The 22813-nt window shown below is 37.1% G+C and overlaps 14 protein-coding genes across 14 annotated transcripts; 5 read left to right on the top strand and 9 right to left on the bottom strand.

Annotated features, from left to right (window-relative positions):
• Nucleotides 1-193: 193 nt before the first annotated feature.
• On the top strand, nt 194-1543 carry ARP3 (actin-related protein 3; the record flags this gene model as incomplete). Its single annotated transcript, XM_003957104.1, has 1 exon — nt 194-1543. One exon carries the CDS (start codon nt 194-196, stop codon nt 1541-1543), a length of 1350 nt encoding a protein of 449 aa, XP_003957153.1.
• A 95-nt stretch (nt 1544-1638) lies between these two features.
• Nucleotides 1639-2181, bottom strand: KAFR0D03690 (DUF2406 domain-containing protein; the record flags this gene model as incomplete). The annotated part of the gene is made up of 1 exon (XM_003957103.1): nt 1639-2181. The coding sequence occupies one exon, from the start codon at nt 2179-2181 to the stop codon at nt 1639-1641; it is 543 nt and encodes a 180-aa protein (XP_003957152.1).
• A 508-nt stretch (nt 2182-2689) lies between these two features.
• Nucleotides 2690-4366, bottom strand: CCT5 (chaperonin-containing T-complex subunit CCT5; the record flags this gene model as incomplete). Its single annotated transcript, XM_003957102.1, has 1 exon — nt 2690-4366. One exon carries the CDS (start codon nt 4364-4366, stop codon nt 2690-2692), a length of 1677 nt encoding a protein of 558 aa, XP_003957151.1.
• A 371-nt stretch (nt 4367-4737) lies between these two features.
• Nucleotides 4738-5115, bottom strand: RPA12 (DNA-directed RNA polymerase I core subunit RPA12; the record flags this gene model as incomplete). The annotated part of the gene is made up of 1 exon (XM_003957101.1): nt 4738-5115. One exon carries the CDS (start codon nt 5113-5115, stop codon nt 4738-4740), a length of 378 nt encoding a protein of 125 aa, XP_003957150.1.
• Nucleotides 5116-5314: 199 nt separating this feature from the next.
• Nucleotides 5315-5665, bottom strand: KAFR0D03660 (uncharacterized protein; the record flags this gene model as incomplete). Its single annotated transcript, XM_003957100.1, has 1 exon — nt 5315-5665. One exon carries the CDS (start codon nt 5663-5665, stop codon nt 5315-5317), a length of 351 nt encoding a protein of 116 aa, XP_003957149.1.
• Nucleotides 5666-5815: 150 nt separating this feature from the next.
• On the top strand, nt 5816-7021 carry NTA1 (amidase; the record flags this gene model as incomplete). Its single annotated transcript, XM_003957099.1, has 1 exon — nt 5816-7021. One exon carries the CDS (start codon nt 5816-5818, stop codon nt 7019-7021), a length of 1206 nt encoding a protein of 401 aa, XP_003957148.1.
• Nucleotides 7022-7150: 129 nt separating this feature from the next.
• KAFR0D03640 (LicD family protein) lies at nt 7151-9901 on the bottom strand (the record flags this gene model as incomplete). The annotated part of the gene is made up of 1 exon (XM_003957098.1): nt 7151-9901. One exon carries the CDS (start codon nt 9899-9901, stop codon nt 7151-7153), a length of 2751 nt encoding a protein of 916 aa, XP_003957147.1.
• A 615-nt stretch (nt 9902-10516) lies between these two features.
• Nucleotides 10517-11404, bottom strand: CBF1 (Cbf1p; the record flags this gene model as incomplete). Its single annotated transcript, XM_003957097.1, has 1 exon — nt 10517-11404. The coding sequence occupies one exon, from the start codon at nt 11402-11404 to the stop codon at nt 10517-10519; it is 888 nt and encodes a 295-aa protein (XP_003957146.1).
• Nucleotides 11405-11705: 301 nt separating this feature from the next.
• On the bottom strand, nt 11706-13547 carry MAE1 (malate dehydrogenase (oxaloacetate-decarboxylating); the record flags this gene model as incomplete). The annotated part of the gene is made up of 1 exon (XM_003957096.1): nt 11706-13547. The coding sequence occupies one exon, from the start codon at nt 13545-13547 to the stop codon at nt 11706-11708; it is 1842 nt and encodes a 613-aa protein (XP_003957145.1).
• Nucleotides 13548-14566: 1019 nt separating this feature from the next.
• On the top strand, nt 14567-15949 carry TFA1 (transcription factor TFIIE subunit TFA1; the record flags this gene model as incomplete). Its single annotated transcript, XM_003957095.1, has 1 exon — nt 14567-15949. The coding sequence occupies one exon, from the start codon at nt 14567-14569 to the stop codon at nt 15947-15949; it is 1383 nt and encodes a 460-aa protein (XP_003957144.1).
• A 181-nt stretch (nt 15950-16130) lies between these two features.
• TCD2 (tRNA threonylcarbamoyladenosine dehydratase) lies at nt 16131-17441 on the top strand (the record flags this gene model as incomplete). The annotated part of the gene is made up of 1 exon (XM_003957094.1): nt 16131-17441. The coding sequence occupies one exon, from the start codon at nt 16131-16133 to the stop codon at nt 17439-17441; it is 1311 nt and encodes a 436-aa protein (XP_003957143.1).
• Nucleotides 17442-17773: 332 nt separating this feature from the next.
• CTP1 (Ctp1p) lies at nt 17774-18673 on the top strand (the record flags this gene model as incomplete). Its single annotated transcript, XM_003957093.1, has 1 exon — nt 17774-18673. One exon carries the CDS (start codon nt 17774-17776, stop codon nt 18671-18673), a length of 900 nt encoding a protein of 299 aa, XP_003957142.1.
• A 117-nt stretch (nt 18674-18790) lies between these two features.
• On the bottom strand, nt 18791-19675 carry BSD2 (Bsd2p; the record flags this gene model as incomplete). Its single annotated transcript, XM_003957092.1, has 1 exon — nt 18791-19675. One exon carries the CDS (start codon nt 19673-19675, stop codon nt 18791-18793), a length of 885 nt encoding a protein of 294 aa, XP_003957141.1.
• Nucleotides 19676-20008: 333 nt separating this feature from the next.
• On the bottom strand, nt 20009-22684 carry SNF5 (Snf5p; the record flags this gene model as incomplete). The annotated part of the gene is made up of 1 exon (XM_003957091.1): nt 20009-22684. The coding sequence occupies one exon, from the start codon at nt 22682-22684 to the stop codon at nt 20009-20011; it is 2676 nt and encodes an 891-aa protein (XP_003957140.1).
• Nucleotides 22685-22813: the final 129 nt, after the last annotated feature.

The raw sequence follows: 22813 nt of genomic DNA, 5'->3' as shown, positions 1-22813 counted from the left end.
GCGTAAAGTGAGTCGGCCCCCTTTTCGATTTCTCATTTTTTGCAAATTTCCTAATCATGAAAAATAAGTGAGAAGTAGTTCGAGTATATTATTACTAGTTGATATGTAAAAAGATCTTAAAACCGTATATAGTCGTTACAAGATAAAATCATACTTGTCAATTGACTAACTGAAAGAAGGCACACTAATCGATATGTCTTACTTAAATAACCCCGCTATTGTCATGGATAATGGTACCGGTCTAACCAAGCTAGGTTTTGCCGGTAACGATTCACCTTCATGGATTTTCCCAACTGCTATAGCCACATCCCAGAACCATACTAAAAAGACAAGTTCCATGAGTAGTACTTCCAATACTACATCTTCAAATCAATATTTCGGTAATTCCACCTCTGCTACCTCTTTCAACTCTTTGAATGCAAGTATGCCACTTTCCAACAATTTGGCTGGTAAAAGAGGTACTGAAGATTTAGATTTCTATATCGGTAATGAAGCATTGGCTGCTGCTCAAGGACCATCATATTCTCTAAGTTATCCAATTAGACACGGTCAAATCGAAAATTGGGATCATATGGAAAGATTCTGGGAAAATTCAATTTTTAAATATTTAAGAACTGAACCTGAAGATCATTTCTTCCTATTAACTGAACCACCTTTGAATCCTCCAGAAAATAGAGAACAAGTGGCAGAAATTTTCTTCGAATCGTTCAATTGTGCTGGTTTATATATCGCCGTACAAGCAGTTCTGGCGTTAGCTGCTTCATGGACTTCATCAAAAGTTACAGACAGGTCTTTAACTGGTACCGTCATTGACTCTGGTGATGGTGTGACCCACGTTATCCCAGTCGCTGAAGGTTATGTCATTGGTTCTGCCATTAAAAACATCCCAATTGCAGGTAGAGATATTACTCTTTTCATTCAATCCTTGTTGAGGGAACGTGGTGAAACTGATACTTCTTTAAGAACAGCAGAACGTATCAAACAGGAATATTGTTACGTTTGTCCAGATATAGTCAAGGAATTCAACAAATTTGATAGAAATCCAGATAAATTTGCTCAATTTATTGTAGAAAATCAAGAAAAGACACAAAAGAAAATTGTTGATGTTGGTTATGAAAGATTTTTAGCTCCAGAAATCTTCTTCAACCCAGAAATCGCCTCTTCTGATTTCTTAACCCCGTTACCAACTATTGTAGACCATACTATCCAGGCTTGTCCTATTGATGTACGTAAGGGATTATACAATAATATTGTACTTTCTGGTGGGTCCACAATGTTTAAAGATTTTGGCCGTCGTTTACAAAGAGATATAAAATCAATTGTTAACAACAGAATAGCACAAAGTGAATTATTGAGTGGCACCAAATCAACAGGTGTCGATGTTAATGTCATCACCCATAGAAAACAAAGAAATGCCGTTTGGTTCGGTGGTTCATTATTAGCACAGACTGCTGAATTCAAAAGTTATTGTCATACCAAGAAGGATTATGAAGAATATGGTCCTGAAATTGTCAGAAATTTCAGTCTTTTCAATATGGTATAGATAATATAATATATATACAAAAAACTTGATTTTAATGAAAAAAAATCAATATGTAAAAAATAAAAAATTACAAAATTTAGAATGATCACTTAAGCCTATTTCTTTGCCTTCTTTTTGCTTTTCAGTCCAAAGAAGTTCCTCTTCTTCTTTTTATCTGCATGCCCATCGTTAGTCTCACTTTGTGCCTGATATATTGGTTGTTCGGGGGTATCCAAATTATAAATAGCCTCATTTGCAAAATAGTAGTTTTCTCTGACTTTAAAACCCAAATATGGTGTCTCTAACGTTTCGATATAATATGGATCAGGCGCAATTGCATATTGAAATCCTCTTATTGTATCTAGCGGCCTTTCATTTCTTGACCTAGTCGGATTTGAAATATCAGGGTCAACTATTTCATTACCAAATACATCTCTGGATAATAATTTTTGACCATTTTCATCAGACGTCGTAAAAGTCCTTTGGTAAACATTGTCATTAAATGCGTCAGCAGCTTGTTCAAAAGGTTGTGCCTCTTGTACCGCTGAGAGCACGGGATCTGCTACTTCTGCCGTATGAACTTTGAATCTGGCTGCATCTTCTTTCGTTATTTTACGATTACTCGAATTAATCGATTTCCTATTCCGTAAAAGAACCATCCTGTACTATCACGGTAGATGTTCTCTCAGTGAACGTTACGTTTTTAAATAAATGTAAATGCATTATATATGTTTCACTAAATGGGGGCGGAAGATATGACGAACGTCCACCTGCAAATGAGCAGTTCAAGATCTCGAGACTTTTCAAGCAGTTTTTGCATCGTTCATACAGCCTCACAGCCACACGTAAGGCGAGTTTTACAGCCATTCAAAGTTTAAACTCATCATTTATTAGTTGTGTCACTTGATGACTTTGCTTTCCAATGTCGCGAAAACAAAAAGTTCCGTAGCAACAGTCGTTGACACAGCAAAATTGCCAGATATTGTGAGCTTTCACCAAATTAAGATCAGGGACTGATATCATGGTGCAGCATAAGTAACTCATAAGGTATGTTGTCTTTTATAGTAAGATGTTTTAAAAATATGGACTTTGACAAAAATTTACTTATTTATTTTATGATACAATGTGCTTGAAAAAAAATTATATATGAGGTTAAATTATGCTATCTCAATATTCATCTTTGCCACTGATAATAACGTTATCAATCTTTAAAATCATTCTGCATAATTGTGTGGCCAAGAGAATTTGTTGTTTCTTACCAATAAATGGATCAACAACAAATAATTCTTTCATATCATTGCTACCTTTACCTAGACAATCTACACCTATGACGGAGGCGTTTTCTTTGAGTTGTTTACTTTTCAAAGTTGATAAAGTTTCAATTGGATCAAGACCGGAATTTTCAGCTAATGTCATTGGAATAATATCTAATGCTTGAGCAAAAGCACGGAATGCATATTGGTCAATGCCACGTTGTCTATCAGCTTCCTCTTCAACAGCAAGAGACATTACTATTTCAGCTGCACCACCACCGTATACGACTCTAGAATCTCTGACTAAGTTACGAACAACACATAAGGAATCATGTAAAGCACGTTGAGCTTCATCGACGATCATCTTATTTGAACCACGAATGAAACAAGTTACAGTCTTACTACCTTTACATTGTTCAATTACTAGCATTCTATCTTTGGTGGTACCGAATTCCATTTCGTAAATTTTCCCACAAGAACCCAACTTATTACTAGATAAATCTTGGAAACGTGGTACAATACGACCATTTGTGGCAATTGCAATTTGTTCAATTTCTTGACCGCCAACCCATCTCACAGCAGGTAACTCATTTTGTAATAACAAATGATTAGCTTCATCATCGAAACCCCACTGACATATGACAACATCTGCACCGGCATCTTTGATATAATTTATCATTTCTTTGAATTTATCTTGTTCGTAAGTTTGTAATTTTTGATATTCTTCCACTGAAGAAATGTCTAATTTATGTTTAGTTTTTGGTTTTGGAGGCTCAAATGGACATGTTAAGATGGCTAATTTGACATCTTCTTCGTTTTCCTTTGGTAGAACTTCAGTTGGCATTTGTGGATGCGAAAAATCTTTATCTAGTATAACACCATTGATCAATACAGAATCCTTCAAGGAACCACCAACACGTCCTTGTAACTTAATTAGATCGAAATCAACATCTTTTCTTTCTTTATTCATCACAGTCTTAACTGCTTCTACAGCCATTTTAGCAAATTTATCATGATCTTTAGAGACAATTTTGGAACCTAATGAAGTTCCTGCTGCTTTCAATAGATACTCATCAAAAAGTTCGTCACTTACTGCAACATCATCAGCCTTGGATTCCAATTGAGCGATGGCAACTTTTGCAGCTTCATCGAACCCATTGGCAATCTTAATTGGATGGATACCTTTCTCGATCAGTTCGAGAGCTTGATCCAAAAGAGCACTAGCCAACACGACAACACCAGTGGTACCGTCACCAATCTCGTCATCTTGAGATTTGGATAATTGTACTAATAATTTTGCGATTTCATTATCTAATTCCATTTGTGATAAAATGGTAGCACCATCGTTTGTTATCGTTATATCACCATCTGGAGAAATTAGAATCTTATCAAGACCACGAGGACCCAAAGAAGTCTTGATGATGGATGCTATAGATCTAGCGGCCAAGATATGTGATTTTTTAGCTTCAATACCATGTTGTCTCTTCTTATTCCCTTGATCCTTGACAATAATGAATGGTCTACCCATTTCATCTTGTGCCACAATAGCATTGGAAAGATCTGGCATTTCCATAGTCTGTGGATGTGCCATTGCTGCGTCGTGGTAGTTTGAGTTGTTCCTGTGTTTTTGCCACCAAGAAGCTTTCAAATACATAGCAAATCGAATTTTTCACTGTCGAAGTTTTTTCCTCGTCATGTCTCTAAGCATATGAACGCAAGATTATCGCTGTCCACGAGCATAATGAAACATCGAGTCTCCAGCAGTCAGAGGATTCAATTCTGCTTGGCTCAGCTGCCAGTTCTCTATTGGTTTTACTGTTTATATTTTTAGTTGGGGGGGGCATTGCCGTGGAAAGAATTATATAAGTATGTAAAAATCGATGACTATATATGTGAGAGAGAAATTAATTGACGACAAAAAAAAGAGCCCAACGATCCAGAGAGATGGGGAGGGGGGTTCTTTCAGTTGTTTGTTCTGAATTTATAATTACATGCAGTGCAGGTGTAGAAAACGGTGGCACCTTCATCGGCGGATCTTAATTGTAAAGTGTGGTAACGCATCTCATCGTTACCACATTTGGGACATTTTTCCTTGATAACAGCACCGTCTTCGACTTCGTTCTTCTTTAAAGAGGTTTTGACCACAGACTTCTTGGACCTCAGTGACGATGGAAATGCATCTTCGGCGGTCTGTGTAACAACTTTCAAATTGGAAAATTCAGATTTAGGATAATTCGCCTGGCATTGTGAGCAGGTAACTTCTGAACCTGAAACTGTGCTTGGATTGTCTAAAAGATTACCACAGTCTAGACAGAATATAAGAGAACCAACAACAGACATCCTGGCCACGTTTCAATCTTCACTTCAAACACTCAAATTTTGGCATCGAATCTTCAATTTTTTGCTAAAAATTTTTTTTTCCTTTTCTGTGGAAAATTTCAAGAGAGCGATGACCTCGTTCAAGGTGATCTCGTTGGTACCACTGTCTGTGAGAATTCAGATGGATATGGCCAAGACTGCCCAGTGATTGCGGGGGGGTCTACCAGCCATACCTGCTACGAGAGGACTGTTTCTGTTGCTTGACTCTCTCGTTGCGTGCTTTCAAAGCTTCTTTGTTTTGTTCGGCATTACGAATCAACGAAGACAACTGGTTCTTGGAATCCTGTACTTCTGTGATCAATTTGGGCGCAGTAGTGGTCATTGCCTTGGAGAACCCTGGGTGTGAAACGGTTTGTCCATTGTCTGTTCCATTCAATTTCTGTTTCTTTCCATTTGTAGCAACAGGCCTCGTCTGCACTTTGGGAACAACTTTTGGATCAACAGTTATGGGGTCGAATGAACGTTCTTTGACGTTCCAATCACGTCTGTTGTATCCAGGTTCAAAAAGCATCTCGTAAAAACGTTCTTTTGGTCTTCTGAGTTCTGCTTTACATAATCAATATCAGGTTGTAAAGTTAAAAGTACTGGATGAAAAAAAAAAAGAGAGTGGGATAATTATTACGAAACTTCGTATATCCCTGTGCTACATGAAAAGCCAGGTATGCCCAATGTTTTAGTCGATCTTAGAATTGCTCTGGTACAATTAAACCCACAACTGGGAAAGTTGGACTCAAATATCAGGAGGGCATGGACTTTACTCAATAAATTCAATGATCAAATATCAAAGAGTAAGAAACCTGATATTGTAGTTTTCCCTGAATTTGCTCTGACTGGTTATAACTTCCATTCTCGTGAGCAAATAAAACCTTACTTGTGTCATCCACAGGAAGGTCCCTCGTATGAGTTAGCTAAGGAAGTTTCAAAGAAATTTAATTGTTACACAGTTATAGGATATCCTGAAAAATCCATTGATAACGACGAGAAATGTTATAATTCTGCATTAGTGATGTCTCCACTGGGCAAGTTGGTATTTAACTATAGGAAATCATTCTTATATGAAACTGATAAGCAATGGCAATGTGAAGAGAATCCGCAACGTTTCGAGAAATTTAAACTATCTTTTCCTAGTAAGAATTTGAATTTAAATTGTGCAATAGGGATTTGTATGGACCTGAGTCCATATGAATTCAAAGCACCTTTCAATGACTTCGAATTCTCTAGTTTTTGTCTAGAAAATGATATCGAACTGATCATATGTCCCATGGCATGGCTACACTCAAGCTCCATTACTTCTTCAACAGAGAAGGCAGACGCTGAAAGAAAAAAAATGGAAATAAGTAGAAATCTAGCTACACTGAACGTACCAATATATGGATCGCAGGGCAATTTCCACATTGATATCGACAATAATAATAAGACTTCAGCTGTGGAGAAAGATTCTGAAAAAATCGGCAAAGATTATCGCGATTTGTGTAAGCCAGACATGTCGAATGTAAATTATTGGATATTGAGGTTTTTACCCTTTGTAGACTTAAGTGTTAGGAAAGATTGGTTTGATGAAAATTTATTGCACGACATTTGGCGCTCTGAAAGTAGAAAGTCTTATATTGGTGCGACAAAAGAACACTATTGGAAGATGCATGGTAAGAATGCAGTTTTAGCAATTGCTAACAGATGTGGTGTAGAGGATGGAACGACGTTATTTGCTGGAAGTTCTGGATTTTACAAATTTAATGGTAATGCAGATAATAGCACAGATGAATTAAAGCTAGATTCAACAAACAAGAGTGTTGAGATGTTAGGTAATCTAGGCAAAGGTCACGAAGGAATAATAATGCGTGATGTACATTTCGAAGTACAAAGGTAAAAGGCAACTTTTTTGAAGTGTCAAAGGTCCGGTATACAATTGTTTTCTATTTCGTAACTACAGAATATATATAACACGAGTCCATGATACTCTTTAAATAAAGTCCTATATTGATGATACAATGCACTATCAGTTGATATTCGGATCTTTAGCAAAAATATTCATACCCTGCTCCTTATAATTATGAAAGAGGTCGAGTCCAACTTCATTTAAGTTAACTTCCCCAGAAGCATCGTAAAGTCTATTATTGTAAAGGTCGGAGAATTTTTCCCAGAAGTTATTCAGTGCATTTACTTCGACGTACAGTATAATATCAGCCTTTTCTTCCTCTGAAAGTTTTGCCTCGTATGATTTCCACAAGTTCTTCTCTTGTGTATAAATGATTGGATCCTTACCAGGAGATGAGATTGTTGGACCTACTGTTGTTCTTAAATATTGTAATGCAATTTGCTTTTCATCCGCAGTAATACTGTCGTCATACATTATTTCTAACTCTTTTAATCTGTAGTTAGTCATAGAAAGGGAATTGAAAAATGCAGAAAGATAGTCATGGCTACCTATTTTTATTAGATTTTTTATGGCGCGGAGTAGATCATTGAAGCTTAAAGTATCAGGAGTAGATTCGATATATTCTAAATTTTGGTCCTTAGCTGTGTTCATGGCACTCCTTAGATTACTGACGCTTATCCAGAATTTCATTTTAGGTTCAAAAGCTCTTCCTTCATAAACAAGGAAGTCGAAGTTTGCAGGTAGGTTATATTCCTTCAATAGAGAAGTAACAACTTTATTTGGAATTAAAGCAGGCACTCCATGATAATATGAATTCGAAAGCGGGGAAATCATATCAAATCTACTGAAGTGGCCGTTTCTACAATTAACCATTTGCAGTCTCTTATTTAGCAAATATCTCTGTAATTGTGTTAGACCTTTTGATGGTGAAGTTATTGGTAATTTACCCTCAATTTTAGCCATATCTGCTATTTTCTTTTTCTGATCGGTAGCAAACTCATTGGGATGTTCATCAACGTATATCTTTAATTCGCTAATAGTCAAAGCTGCCAACTCTGCACCCAATTCTGGGTTTTTAATATCGTCACCTGGATTTTTGACTGTTTCATCTACCAGTGCAGCCTCCATAGCATCTGCGGTAAGTAAAGAGACTCTCTTGTTTAGAGGAATGGGTTCACTAGAGAAACTTAGCCCTGTAATATCAATATAGATACCACTATCTATATCAATGAATCTCGCATCAATATTATTTAGACCATTACCCTTAGTTCTGACAGATATTGAGCTGCCAACGTCGAGTAAAAATCTGCCATTTCCCTCTCTCGGATCTTCTAAAATAATACTCTGGTTGAAGTACTGAGCCATATAATGTAAATGACTTATTGGCATTTGCAAATCAAAATCGTTATCCCAAGGGAAAGCAAGACCATCATACAGATGGCTATATAACGTTCCGTGAGATAACCATGAAACAATGCCGTTGGATATAGTGAATTTCTGGAATGTTCTAATCAGTGAATTTAGTCTGTCAGCATATTCAACGCTTCCTTCGGTTGTTGGTCCGTTGAAAAATCTTTTGTCTCTGTGATGCCCCAAACTTTTAAATTGTAAAATATTCCTAGCTTCATTAAAATATTTTGGTGCCAATGCTGGATTAATATTAATCGAGTTTTCTAAGGAGGAAAGATAGTTTAGATCGTGCCTCGTTAAATTGTTGAAGGTCTGTAGATCATGACGTAGCCCTTTGATTCTCTCAGCTACGTCGAAGGCAAAATCATCAATTGACAAATCTACCAAATTTTTGTTAAATATGTCTTTATTGCAGTATGGTATTTCGATCCTTAATTTGGAAGCAATATCAGTCTTCAAGAAATTTTCATAAAATGAGATATGGTCGAACTCAATGTTTTTGTTTCTATTGCTTTGCTTCGAAGTTTGTTCTTCTACGAATTGTTTTAGAAGACCGGACTGTATCATATTCGAATTATCATGTTGATCTATATTCACACGGTAAGAGTTTTTGCCACCTTCTAAAATGGTAATGGAAATTGGATTATTAAAATTATGGAGTAGGTAGTTTTTAGCATTAATGAAATACATTTCTGGTCTTACGGAGTCTACTAATGTTGTCACATTGAAAGGCAACTGAAATGGTCCCCCGGGAACTGTTTGACAACTTTTTTCAATGTCAACATTGTTTCTTACTTTGGAAATTTGTTGGTAGGTATTTCTATCATCATATTTCTCATGCTCAAATTCAAATAAGCGTTCTTGTAGTGCACTTTCTATGGATTTCAGGGTATCAAAGTCGAATGAAGGTTTAAATGCAAATTCACATGTGAAGTTATTTTCATTTGAATGTCGCACGGAGAGTAGTTTATTGTACATATCAAAATCCATCCAATCATACCAGGAAAATGGCATTTCCTCAAAGTTTTCCTCATTATTTATAAGATAGTTTAAATAGACTGACCAAGATAATCTTGGATCTGAGTCATAAAATTCTAAATCATTAATGGATTCTAACCTTTCATTTTTCCGATTCCCATACGGTACTGTCAGTAGATTTTCGTGGAGATAATACCTATTTATCCACTTAGCTTCAGTATTGAAGTTTAATTTATGGTAAAGAATAGCAGCCGAGGTAATAACATCTTCATCTGCATCTTGCATAATTGAAAATAATGAATATAAAGAATTTACCACTATATTGTCCTGTAATGAACTGTGTTCATAATGATGCAGATATAGGACAAATAATATGAGATTTAATGTTGCTGTAATGAATATTAGAAGCTTCACATTTTTCCTCTTCAGCCTTTTCAAAGCATTGAATAGCTTTCTATCTATAGCAACTATGAGCGAGCTCATCTTTAAGACTTTGGTGATGTGCTTGATGAATAGTACATTCAAGGTTACAGAAACTTTTTATAAGTAGAATCCTTACATATATAAACTACTTCACAGCAAAGAAGAAAAAGTCTTGGCAAAAGATTTTTTTTCATGGAGACCCGCTCATGAGTTTCAAGGGCACGTTGAGAGAAAGGATAGTAAGATGGCAGCCAGGACGAAGCCACAATTTTGCCAAGACTACGGTAAGAGAAAATTGGCTTAAGCGTATGTATATGCTTCTTCTAAATGCAGCAGCTCTATTAGTTACTCCGCCCCGAACTTGAGGGCAGATTTTCCAAGAAAACTAAATGCAACATTCCAGGAGGCACAGCTCTTAAAACGATGATTTTCAAGATCAACGCTGCAAATCATGTGATGGGATCGCAGAGGGCTTAAGGTTACGCGAACTGATGTAAAACATACAAGCAATATACTTCTCTTGATATTGTAAATAAGTTAATGATAAACTTTATTTTATATGTTACAACTATACAAAAGACTTACTTTTTTTATATATAAATTTTTATTTTGTTTAAAAGGTAGTATCTTATTGCCACGTATGACATTACATAGAATACTGTGAGAATGAAGGGATTATTTCTTCTTATTTTTCTTATTATCGTCATTGTTGCTTCCAGTGGCTGTTTCCTCCGTATCGAGAATCCCATGCTTTTTCAATTGGCGTTTCAAATGCTCAATTTCTTTATAAGCATTACCCAATTCTTCTTGTAATTTCTCATTAGCCGCAACCAGCTGTGATGCACTTTGTTCACTTAATAATTTTTGAAGAGTCCATTTTTCGATGTTAGCATTTTCAGTTTCTTTCAATTTCTCTATGTATTCGGCAGCTCTCGTCAAGATCGCGGCTTTACTACTTTCCTTGATTGGCAATAGACTACTTAAAGCATCGATAGCAGTATTAATGTTCTCTCTACGGCGTCTTTCAACTTCTTTATGTGAATCCTTACGTTGTCTCTTCCACTCTTCCGACCCCGATATAGCCATTGGCTTACGACCTCTACGATTCACAGTCATGGATTTTATCATCTCATCCTTAGAATCGTGAACGCCCTCTTCACCTTCTTCACCCTCTTTATCTTGCAATTTGTCATCATATTTCTCATTGTCATGATTACTCTTCAGCTTTTCTGCCTCACTATCCTTACGGGCACTCTCTGGAATATCTTCTGCTCGAATAATATCATCATCTATAACAACATGTGACTCATCTTCAGCATTATGATGTTGCTCACGGTGCTGCAATAACTCATTATAAGTAGCAGTGACAGCAGCGGCGGCTGCCGCAGTGGCGTCGTCATCCTCATGGTAGTGAGTTTCAGCATTCAATAATTCAGAATCTATGTTTCCCTCTTCTTCGTCGTCACGTTCAGTAGTTTTTTGTTTTTTTAATGAACCTTCATGTTCATTACTGTTTTCTTCAATGTCATAGTCATGTAACCTCTTGGCGTCAATGGAATCCATATCTGTGGTTGATAGTGGGCTTTACAGGTTTTTTTTGTTTTGGATTAAAACGTGATATGCACGTGTGTATTTATTTTCCTCAACTTTGTTCTCCTTTGGATATTTTTGTTGATGTTTTCGAAATTTAAAGGAAAGTAACAAAAAAGAAAATCAAATTGGGTGTGCGGGTTACACCTGGCATGTATAGACGATGACGAGGATTAGACTGGCAAAGTAGAGAGAATAGTCATTACAAAATTACAGTATAGAGAGATTATACATATATGATAAATATTTTGAATTCATGGTGTGTCTTTTTTCATTAAATTTGATTTGTGTGGATGGATTCATCGTATTGAACTCTTATCAATGATCTGTATTTTGGTTCCCACATCTTTGTTTTGACCCATTCGATACAGGCCTCCTTTTCCCTTGGAACGTCGGAACTGCATCTATGAACGTTTTCATTGATGGCTTCTAGGACAACAGCAGCAGCTAATCTAGCAGAAGTGTCGTTGATCTGTTCAAGGCCAGGTAACAACCCTGGTGTAGAATCACCTTCTTTCAATTCAGAAAGATTGGCTAATTCATCTACAGCAGCAGAGATCATCTTGTCCGAGATGGTTGTAGCTTTAGATAATACAGCACCTAAACCAATACCTGGGAATGAATAGCAGTTGTTATTTTGAGAGATGATATAACCGTTGACTGGATTGAATGGGGAACCTGTTGCTACAAGGGCTTGATTGTTGGTCCAGTCCATAAGATCTTGTGGAACGGCTTCGTGAAGTCTAGTAGGGTTTGATAATGGGAAAATAATCGGTCTTTCATTGTACTTGTGCATTTCCTGTACAACATCTTTGGTGAAGGCCTTTGCTTGAGTGGAACAACCCACTAGACAAGTTGGTTGCACCGAGGAGACTACATCAAATAATGATTTAGTGTTGACATTTTCCCATTTGTTTGCTGGTTTGGCGAAATCAAATTGGGCAGGAGATGATACATCTTCCAAATTGGTGGTAATTAAACCATATCTGTCCATTAAATAAACATGTGATCTTGCTTGTTCTATGGTTAAACCTTTAGTGACCATATGGTTCACGATTTGAACTGCAATACCCAACCCTGCTGAGCCGGCACCGTAGATTAAGATCTTTGAATCATTTAAAGATCTATGGGTGTGTTTCAACGCAGACAGTAAAGAAGCCACAACAACAGCACCTGTACCTTGAATATCGTCATTGAAACATGGAAGCTCTGAACGATATTTATCCAATAAAGTTCTTGCAGTTGTGACACCGAAATCTTCAAAATGTAATACTGCACGGGGGAAATTTTTCTTGACAGATTTTATGAATTTATCGACAAAATCATAATATTTTTCACCTCTTACTCTTGGGAATCTATTTCCTAAATATAGTTCATCATCCAATAATTTTTTATTATTAGTACCAACGTCTAAGCATACTGGTAGAACTTTACCTGGATGAATACCACCACATAAAGTCATTAGCGCCAATTTAGAGATGGCGATTCTTACACCGCCTACACCTTGATCACCAATACCAAGGATACCTTCAGAATCGGAAACGACAATGTAGTCAATATCCTTTGATTTACCACCGAATGCGGTAAGTCTTTGATCGATGGTGTCAGGCCTCGTGATATCTAAAAATACACCTTCCACTTTTCTTAATCTTTCCGAGTAACCTGCAATGGCATCACCTTCTGTTGGTGTGTAAATAATTGGTACCAATTCATTAATATGCCTTTTAACAAGAGCAAAATATAGCACTTTATTAGTCACACGTAAACGTGACATATAATCATTTCTTTGAATGGGGCTTTCAATACCGGACAACTGTTTGTACGCACGTTCCAATTGTTCTTCTAAGGAATCAACTTGTGGTGGTAAGAGACCGTGTAAATTGAATTGATCTCTTTCAGATTCAGTGAATGCGGTACCTTTGTTGAATAATGGCGAATTGAGCAATTGAAAGTTACTCAATGCACATTCGATGGGACCATCTGATTGTAAGGATTCCAAAGTAGGTATCTTATACGAGGAACCTTGCATTTTTTCAGATTTCACATTTAATTTTGCCATACTATTACCAGTAGTGGTAGTAGTAGTACGACTATTTTGAGCAGCGATTGTAGGCATTGATTGACCTTTGATAATTTGATTTTTTAACTTGAATCAGTTTACTTCAAGATATGTATTATATATTTTGAGAGCAACTGAGGAGAAGAAGGTCGAGGCTGATATTATGGTCTATGACGAGCGTTTATATATGAGTGAATGATGAGTACTGTCCACATTGATATAATTAGTACTTGATGGCAGCCCTGTACGTTAGTTTCTGGCGTGATAGGTCTTTAAGAAAAGAAAAGAAAATTTTTCATTACTGCGAGATATTCCGATGACCCAGCGACGCGCGTCAAAAACTCTTCTGCGAGAAAAAATGAGAGGGAATGTGTGTGTGTGTATATTAAATTGATATGGAGTGGATTAATTGATAGAGAACAGCTTATGGGATGATAAAGCACCTAAAGAGAGGCTGTGTGAGTGTGCTTTTGTAGATACGTAAAATGAATTAAACAAGGCTATTTTGTATGAACATGGAAAAGCTACGATTTTTGCCGTTGACAGGGAGTGAAGAGCATCCAAGAAAATCGTTGTCGGCGTATTTAATTGGCCCGATTGTGGCCGAGAGTCAATTTATTTGCCAAGATTCTGTGACTTCTTCTATTATTGTTATTGACGTTCCTTCTAAAATAAAGATTATATAGGCAAATCTCCGTGCTTCTTATGGTCAGACTTATGCACGATCTTAAAATCTTGTTTCCGGAAACCTCTGCTCCTGTGATGACATCTTTGTGCATCGGAAGCCCTTTCTTAACTCTCGACAATTCCCGTATTTACCACAAAGCCATCTCTGCTTGCAGCTAAAATAAACAAACTAAAATTAGCTAACTTACACTAATTAATCTCGTGATTACTTGGTCTCGTGATCTCTTTTTTTCGGAAATTCCGTCACTTTTGTATCATTTCACACGTGAAATTTTATAATCATGGAAATTCTTAATTAGGATGGGCAGAATGAATAGATAATTTAGTAACATCTTAGCTATGCCAGCAAACCCATCCTAGCACACACATAGTCTTTTTTCATTTCTGACATGGATAAACCTATTGATGAGATCGTGAAAAACTTACTCAAGTTCGTAGTAAGAGGTTTTTATGGTGGTTCGTACATCCTGGTAATAGACGCTATTTTATTCCATTCAGTTTTAGCTGAAGATGATTTGAAACAACTATTGAGTATAAATAAAACCGAATTAGGTCCCCTCATAGCAAGGCTCAGATCAGACAGACTCATTTCCATCCATAAACAGAGAGAATATCCTCCAAACTCAAAAAGTGTAGAAAGAATGTATTTTTATATTAAATATCCTCATGCTATTGATGGTATAAAGTGGAAAGTTCATCAGTTGGTACAAAGATTGAAAGATGATCTGGACAAGAATTCAGCTCCAAATGGGTACATGTGTCCCATTTGTCAAACTAAATACACCCAATTAGAAGCTATTCAATTGTTAAATTACGACAGAACAGAATTTCTTTGCTCACTGTGTGATGAACCTTTGATTGAAGATGATTCAGGTAAAAAAAATAAAGAAAAACAAGATAAATTAAATCGATTAATGGATCAAATTCAACCTGTTATCGATTATTTGAAAAAAATCGACGATTCAAGAATTGAAGAAAATACTTTTGAATTTGCTTTAGCCAAGTTAATCCCACCACAAAATCAATCAAATGCTGCTTACACATATAATCCAAAGAAGGGAAGTACGATGTTCAGACCAGGTGACGCTCCAATGGCTAACGTCATGGGTACCGCTCTCGGTAATGACAGTTCGAGACGTGCGGGTGCAAACTCTCAAGCTACTCTACACGTGAATATTACAACTGCAAGTGATGAAATGACACAAAGACAGTTACAAGAAAGACAAGCTGAAGAGAAGAGGAAACAAAATGCAGTTCCAGAATGGCACAAACAAAGTACTATCGGGCAAACTGCTCTAGGTAGACTTGATAACGAAGATGAATTCGATCCACAGACAATGTCAGCTGATGGTACCACCGCAACAACTGCTTCCGCGTTGCCCAATGGAACATATGCAGAACACACAGTCAATGATACTTATTACAATAACGAAAATAATCGTGCATTGACGGAAACTGAAATTGAAGAGAGAGAAAATGAAAAGACTTTGAATGAATATTATGCACAATTAGCAAAGAAACAAGCGGAAGAGGAACAAGAAGATGAAGAAGAAGAAGATGGTGAATTCGAAGATGAATTCGCTGAAGAATTTGAAGGAGAATTTGAAGATGTCACTGACGATAATCGTATGGAAAGCACGGAACAAACACCCATTGAAAACGCTACTTCAAACACTACAAACACTACCCTCACCTCAGAGCAACCAAATGGAGAAGAGAATGCCCCTAATAATGATGATGAAGACGAGGATATCGAATTCGAAGATGTATAAAAATCTCTTAAATTATTGTATATAGATTAACTAACGTTACTTTTTTTTCTAGCTCTTTCCTTTTTTTATGGACCGTCGACCTCATCTATGTCAAAATTGAAAAGTAGATATATATCTTGAAAAAAAAAAATATTGACCTGGATGAGCAACCGAGATCAGCAAATTCGCTACCAACATAGAGATGGGTAGAAACACTTGGAAAATTGTGACTGCTAGTGCATTATTATCAGCTCTTGCCACCAAAGGTATTGAAGCAGCATGGAAAAAGTACGATTTAGAACAAAAGTTTAAGAAACAAGAAGAGCAAATCGTACCTAAACCTGAATATGATGACACTTTGTTCCGTGAACAATTAGCCAGAAACTATGCCTTCTTAGGTGAAGAAGGTATGGAAAAATTAAAACAGCAATACATTGTTGTCGTAGGTGCAGGTGGTGTCGGTTCATGGGTAGTCACTATGTTAGTCCGTTCTGGCTGTACAAAGATTAGGGTCATTGATTTCGACCAAGTCTCCCTAAGTTCTTTGAACAGACATAGTTGTGCCAACTTGAAAGATGTTGGTACACCAAAAGTAGAATGTTTAAAGAAACATATGAAGGAAATTGCACCATGGTGTGATATCGATGCTATAAATGAACTTTGGAGCAAAGAAAGGGGAGAATCACTAATCCTAGATGGCGGTGTTCCAGATATCGTTGTTGATTGTATTGATAACCTCGATACTAAAGTTGATTTACTGGAATTTGTCTATAATAAGAAAATTGACGTCATTTCCTCTATGGGCGCATCCACGAAGAGTGATCCAACTCGTATTAACATAGGCGATATTACCACCACCGAGGAAGATCCATTGGCTCGTTCAGTTAGAAGAAGGTTGAAACAGAGGGGCATTACTTCAGGTATTCCTGTAGTGTTCAGTGCAGAAAAACCAGATCCACGTAAGGCCAAATTGTTACCCTTACCGGATGATGAATTTGAAAAGGGACAAGTTGGTGAATTAAGTGCGTTGAAAGATTTCCGTGTTAGAATCCTACCAGTTTTAGGTACCATGCCAGGTATCTTTGGTTTAACAATTGCAACATGGATCTTAACAAAGGTGTCAGGCTATCCAATGAACCCAATTGAAGGCAAAAATAGAATCAAATTTTACGATGGTATCTATCAGTCATTGGCAGGCCAAATGACCCGTATTGGTATGCCTGATCAACGTGTGCCTATTGCATTGAAGGATGTAAATTACATTGTTGAAGAAATATTCAGAGGTAAATCCCCAGTCAGTGGTTACTCTACTAGATTAACATTATCGAAATGGAAGCCAAACGAACCAGTTAGTCTACAAAATGTTGTTGTCTTAACAAAGGAAGAACAGAAAGAGCATGAAACACGCATCTTGAATGGTGAGGAAAAATTAGAAGATGTCTATTCCAAAGAAGTACTTGATCTAATTAACAAGAGATTTGGAGAGGAAAAATTCTACTCTCAATTCAGATAAAGCTGAATTGAAAAACTTAGATGTATATATATATATATAGACTAGCATGTCCTTATAGACCTTAATTAATTAATACATAAATTTTTATTTGTATATTTGGCGTATACCTGGCGATGTTGTCATGAGAACCAGCAGGCTCTGTTACGGAAAGTTCCGCGTAGAGGAAAAAATGATGCATATCAAAATTTCCGATGGTAAAATTGGTATGACTATTAAGTTGATATCGAAATCAGAAATGCATCCACACCTGTGATATATAAGTAATTAGATACTTAACTTGCTTTAAATGCTTAGTAGGTCATGTAGTGTCGAATAGAGGGTTTATCATAAATATGTCCCAAAAACGTCGTGAAAACAATATCGATCCAAGGAAATCATTTGCTGCCGGTGCTATAGCTGGTGCAATAGAGGCGTCGATTACGTACCCATTTGAGTTTGCCAAGACAAGACTGCAGCTAATTGACAAAACAGTTAAAACTTCGAGAAACCCTCTAGTTCTACTGTATAATACTGGAAAAACACAAGGTATAAAATCAATATATGTTGGATGTCCTGCTTTTATTGTCGGTAATACTGCTAAAGCTGGGATAAGGTTTCTTGGTTTTGATGCAATCAAAAATCTTCTACGAGATCCAGTAACGGGTGAAGTTAACGGTACTAGGGGTGTAATGGCAGGTCTTGGGGCCGGTTTACTCGAAAGTGTTGTAGCAGTTACGCCATTCGAAGCTATCAAAACTTCTCTCATTGACGATAAACAATCACTGACACCAAAATATCAGAATAATGGTCGTTCAGCGATACGAAACTATACTGCTTTATTATCTGATAAAGGTATACGTGGTCTTTATAGAGGTGTAGTACCGGTATCTTTGAGACAGGCCGCCAACCAAGCTGTCCGATTAGGCTCTTATAACAAAATTAAAAGTCTAGTCCAAAACTATACTGGTTCGCCTTCAGATAAGCCCTTATCCTCAGTAATGACTTTCATTGTCGGTGCATTTTGTGGAGTGGTTACTGTGTATACCACTATGCCGCTTGATGCCGTCAAGACAAGAATGCAAAGTCTTGATACCACAAAATATTCCTCAACCGTTAACTGCTTTACCACCATGTTCAAAGAAGAAGGTTTGACCTCCTTCTGGAAGGGCGCAACGCCAAGATTGGGTAGGCTAATACTGAGTGGTGGTATCGTATTTACTATATATGAAAAAGTTCTAGTTATATTGAATTGATAGATATATTCATATTGATTTAAATTCTAATGGGAAGAAAAGAGTCATTGTGCAGTTGTTTCTCTTTTTTATATTGGTAAATAATGCTGTTGTAAAAAGTTATATGTTCATATTCTATCATACTTCCTGTGGTTGTTCTTGTGCCATATATTTCGCTTCCAATTTCTTAACTTTGACGTAATCAACTATACTCTTTATTGATATAAATATACCTAAGAGACTAATGAAAATGGCAAGTATCGGTAGGTCTTGCTTTTCGTCGTCGATCCCATGGCTGAGGTTCGATTCGAATTCGTCCTGTGTACTTGGGTTTGAATATAAATGGATATCATCGAAAGAATTTGGATCTGAAAGTTCTACCCTGTTAAGAGTCTTATGCTTACCAACCTTTGACGTGACATTATTAGGAATCATTGAATACGCATAACCTAGAAAGGTTATACCAAGACCAAACCTCGACCCTTGCTTTGCCGCATGTGAAGTATGAAGAATGTACGTTATCAAAAATCCCACAAATTGAAAACTTGCACTAACAATAATGTTCCATAATAGATTAGCGATATTACCTACTGGTAGGCCTTCGATACAAATTTCATCATAATACATGCTAGAGCTACTTAAATCCATTCCGTAGTATGAGGGAACCATGTCTGCGGCAGCTTCGTCATAGGTTGGTGGTACGTCATTATTTTCATTTGTATTGCCTTCTTCGTTGTCAGGTTTGGCTGCCAAATTACTAAAAACTCCGTCAAAGCCTTCGCCTTGGCTATGAGATCGTCTTCTAAAGACACGGTCTAATATATTAAACTTTCTACCTATTTGGTCTATATGTCTTGCAGCTCTATCTCTAAACTGTGGAGATAGTAATCTATCAGTTGTGCTGCTCCCGACTTCCACGCTGTCATGGGTTTCTTCCTCCATGCCATGTACATTATCTGTTAATTCGATGTTTTCAGATTGTGGCTGATTATTGGATGATGCACCAGCTTCTTGACTATGCATATTTAGACTATCTTTGGATGAGCTGGAAAAATACAAATTATAAATAAAATATTAATGAGTGAACTGCTTGCTATGCCGACCAAGGATAGGTGATAGAGGATGTTCTGTCTTTTTATGTTGTTTCCTTACTAATTCAAAACAGATCTTCTGGCTCTTCGTTCTCTCACCTTTAGATCCCCCTCGGAAGTTCATTTTATTACGAGAAAAAAAATTATGCAGGACCGCATCATAAAATACGAGGCTTAATGCTTGACGACATCGATGGTTACGAAAAGTTAATTTAATTATACACAAGGATTACACGGTTATACACTTTGCATTGTGAAGGGTACATCAGTTGCTTATGGGTGTGTTTTCACTACCTTTCTTGTCATCTGGTTGTAACGGTGGCGATGTAGGTTGTAATGCCTGTTGTGATTCGTGTTGCGGAGCGATAACATCGTCTATCTTGGGCTCCGTGGCTTCTCGTTTCAAGGCCAATGTATCTCTTAACTTAGTTGGTGGGATTTTGATCGACAATAACAGGGTCTTACCTGGAATGTTATCTACAATATAACAGGGGCCCATGTAAGGTTTAGGCTTCTCTGGTCTTGGACTATATGTTACATTAGTTTTGATGTCATAGGAACTGACTGAGGGCCCAAGATCAACTCCACCAGGTGCAATGGTACTGGGCATAGGTGTTCTGAATGTTCTTGGTATGTCGGATATGTCAGGTAATAATATTTCAGCTTGAGCTGCAGCATTAGATGCACCTCCAGTGTTCAAAGATGACGCAGTTAGTGATGATGCAGTTAGATTAGCATTGCTTGCACTGCTGAACAAACCCAACCCACGCCTATTGAAACGACCCTGTCTCCTCTTGCGTCTAGTGTCTCTGTCCTTATCTTTATCCAATCTGTCCAGTTCTGCGGCAGATATTTGCAAAAGATTTGGTGTGTAATTCTTAGCATCATTTGGCGGTCTAAAAATACCATCTAATGTAATCATCGGGAGAAGTCTACTTCTTACTTCGTCATCTTCTACTGGTAATCCATCAAATGTATAACCTAATAGCGCTAATGACTTATGATACATGTGAACCTGTTCCCTTATAGAATGGCTGATAGCGGTAGCAAACTCACCTGGTAATTGTAATTCCTGGCACATATTTTCCGCAAATTCTTCCGGACAATTTTCAGCGTTTGATATATCCCATTCGAATTGATCAATCAGCTGATTATGTCCTACTACTATATCTAGTTTAATTTTTATACGTAAGTCGTCACCACCGATACGATCTTTGGCTAATTTAACATATGGATTGGGCTGAAACTCTGATATTTGTTCTTTAATACTTTGCTTAACCACTTCACTAAATTGGTTTACACGAATGTTGTCAAAACGATAGTCCAGTAGCATATCTTCAACAAAATCATCAAGTTTGATTAATTTTTCATCTTTATTCCATAATAAAGTATCTCTTAGAAAAAATTTATCCTTTTCTTGGTCGAATTCTAATCTTATGGGTACAAGATTTTCGTAATCATCATCTTTATTTTCGGTGTTCATTTCTAGTTTATAATATAATTCCTCATTCACATGATAATGCTTCCTCCCAGTATTTTTATGTTCAGATACCACATTTGTTGTAGTGTTAGTGGTACCGTTACCATATCCGCTGTAACCATTCCCCCATATACTCGCGGAAGGAGTATTGTTCGATGTAGAGGTAATAGAATGCATTCTTGTATTTTTCAGATCTTGATAATACTTCAGACTGTGAAATTGTTTCGCTATGTATTCTTTATTACTGAATCCATATATGCTAAAAGGTTCATATCCTGAAATTTCCTTTTTCTGTGACTCTTTAAATGACTTATCCCTCTTGATTATTTGTTCGTACAATAGCGTATCAGTAGTGCTATTTTTTTTATCCTTCAAAGACCAATAATTTGACACAGGTAATTTAATTTCGGGTGGATCATATTTAATTGTTTGATATTTTGGTAAATCTAATTTTGGCATAGTCATAGGAGGCATTGGAGGAGGTGCCTGAGAAGTTGGCGTTTGTTGCTGAAATTGCTGCTGCGGTTGCTGTATAAATTGCATATTTTGCTGTTGTTGTTGCTGGTGTTGCTGTTTTATGGATTTATGTTTCGTTTGCATAGCATGCGCTTGCTGTTGGAGAAATTGTTGTGGAACTCCCTGTTGCACCATATTAGTTCTGGATCCTAATTGTGGTGAGTCCTGTTTGTTCATATATTGTGGTGGTATATCGGTAGCAACCGAAGGCGAACGCGTTGTATTGTTCGATAGGTTTTGGGCCGGGCCTTGTTGAGCTTGCAGTTGTCTTTGTACATGCTGTAACGCCATACTTATGGTGGAGACTGCTGTTGGATTATTTTTTGCCATAGCCTGCTGTTTTAAAGAGGTCAAAACCTGAACTTGAGTTGGTAAAGGTAATTGGGCAATCTGTGGCGGTAAATTCACTTGAGGTTGTGAATTCACTGGAGATGCTGGTGATTGATTAGATTGAGTGAGATGTGTTTGCTGTTGAAACTGTTGCTGAGGTGGTGGCTGTTGCGAATTTTGCTGTTGTTGGCTCATTTGAGCGAGTCTTTGTTGAACATTCATTTGTTGCATTATAGCGGCAGGATTTGGATTGACGTTCGAGTTTGGGCTCAGGTTATTAGCAGAAGAATTGTTTGCGTTCATATTTGAGTTGTCTCCTGTTGAGGATGGCATTGGTTGTTGTTGTTGTTGTTGTTGCTGCTGCTGCTGCTGCTGCTGTTGGATTCGACTAACCAGAAGTTGCTGGTGCTTCTGTTGAATCAGTCTCAGTTGTGCAGGGGTGAGATTTGAAAGTACTTCTTGAGGAATCTGTGAAAAGTTAAACGCAGGAGTTCCTATATTGTTGAAATAGTTTCTTTGGATATTGGCGTTACTAGTACTTTTCGCATTTCCTTGACTATTATCGTTAGACGCTAACGAATCCATGGGTGATCCGTTCTGTTTATTGCCATTCATTATATAATGATTGGTAGGGGACACTTATGTATAGAAAGCAGCTGCCTCTTCTCTCTTTTTTTTTTGCTGAATGCAGTGGTGTTGATGCTCTTGCTTGTTATGTTGACGATGATTTTTTTAAATTCATAT

The sequence above is a fragment of the Kazachstania africana genome, chromosome 4, assembly GCF_000304475.1.
Source record: "Kazachstania africana CBS 2517 chromosome 4, complete genome".
NCBI classification, from domain to species: Eukaryota; Fungi; Ascomycota; class Saccharomycetes; order Saccharomycetales; family Saccharomycetaceae; genus Kazachstania; species Kazachstania africana.
Note: the sequence above shows the minus strand (reverse complement) of the source record. Positions and strands in the feature narration are given on the sequence as shown.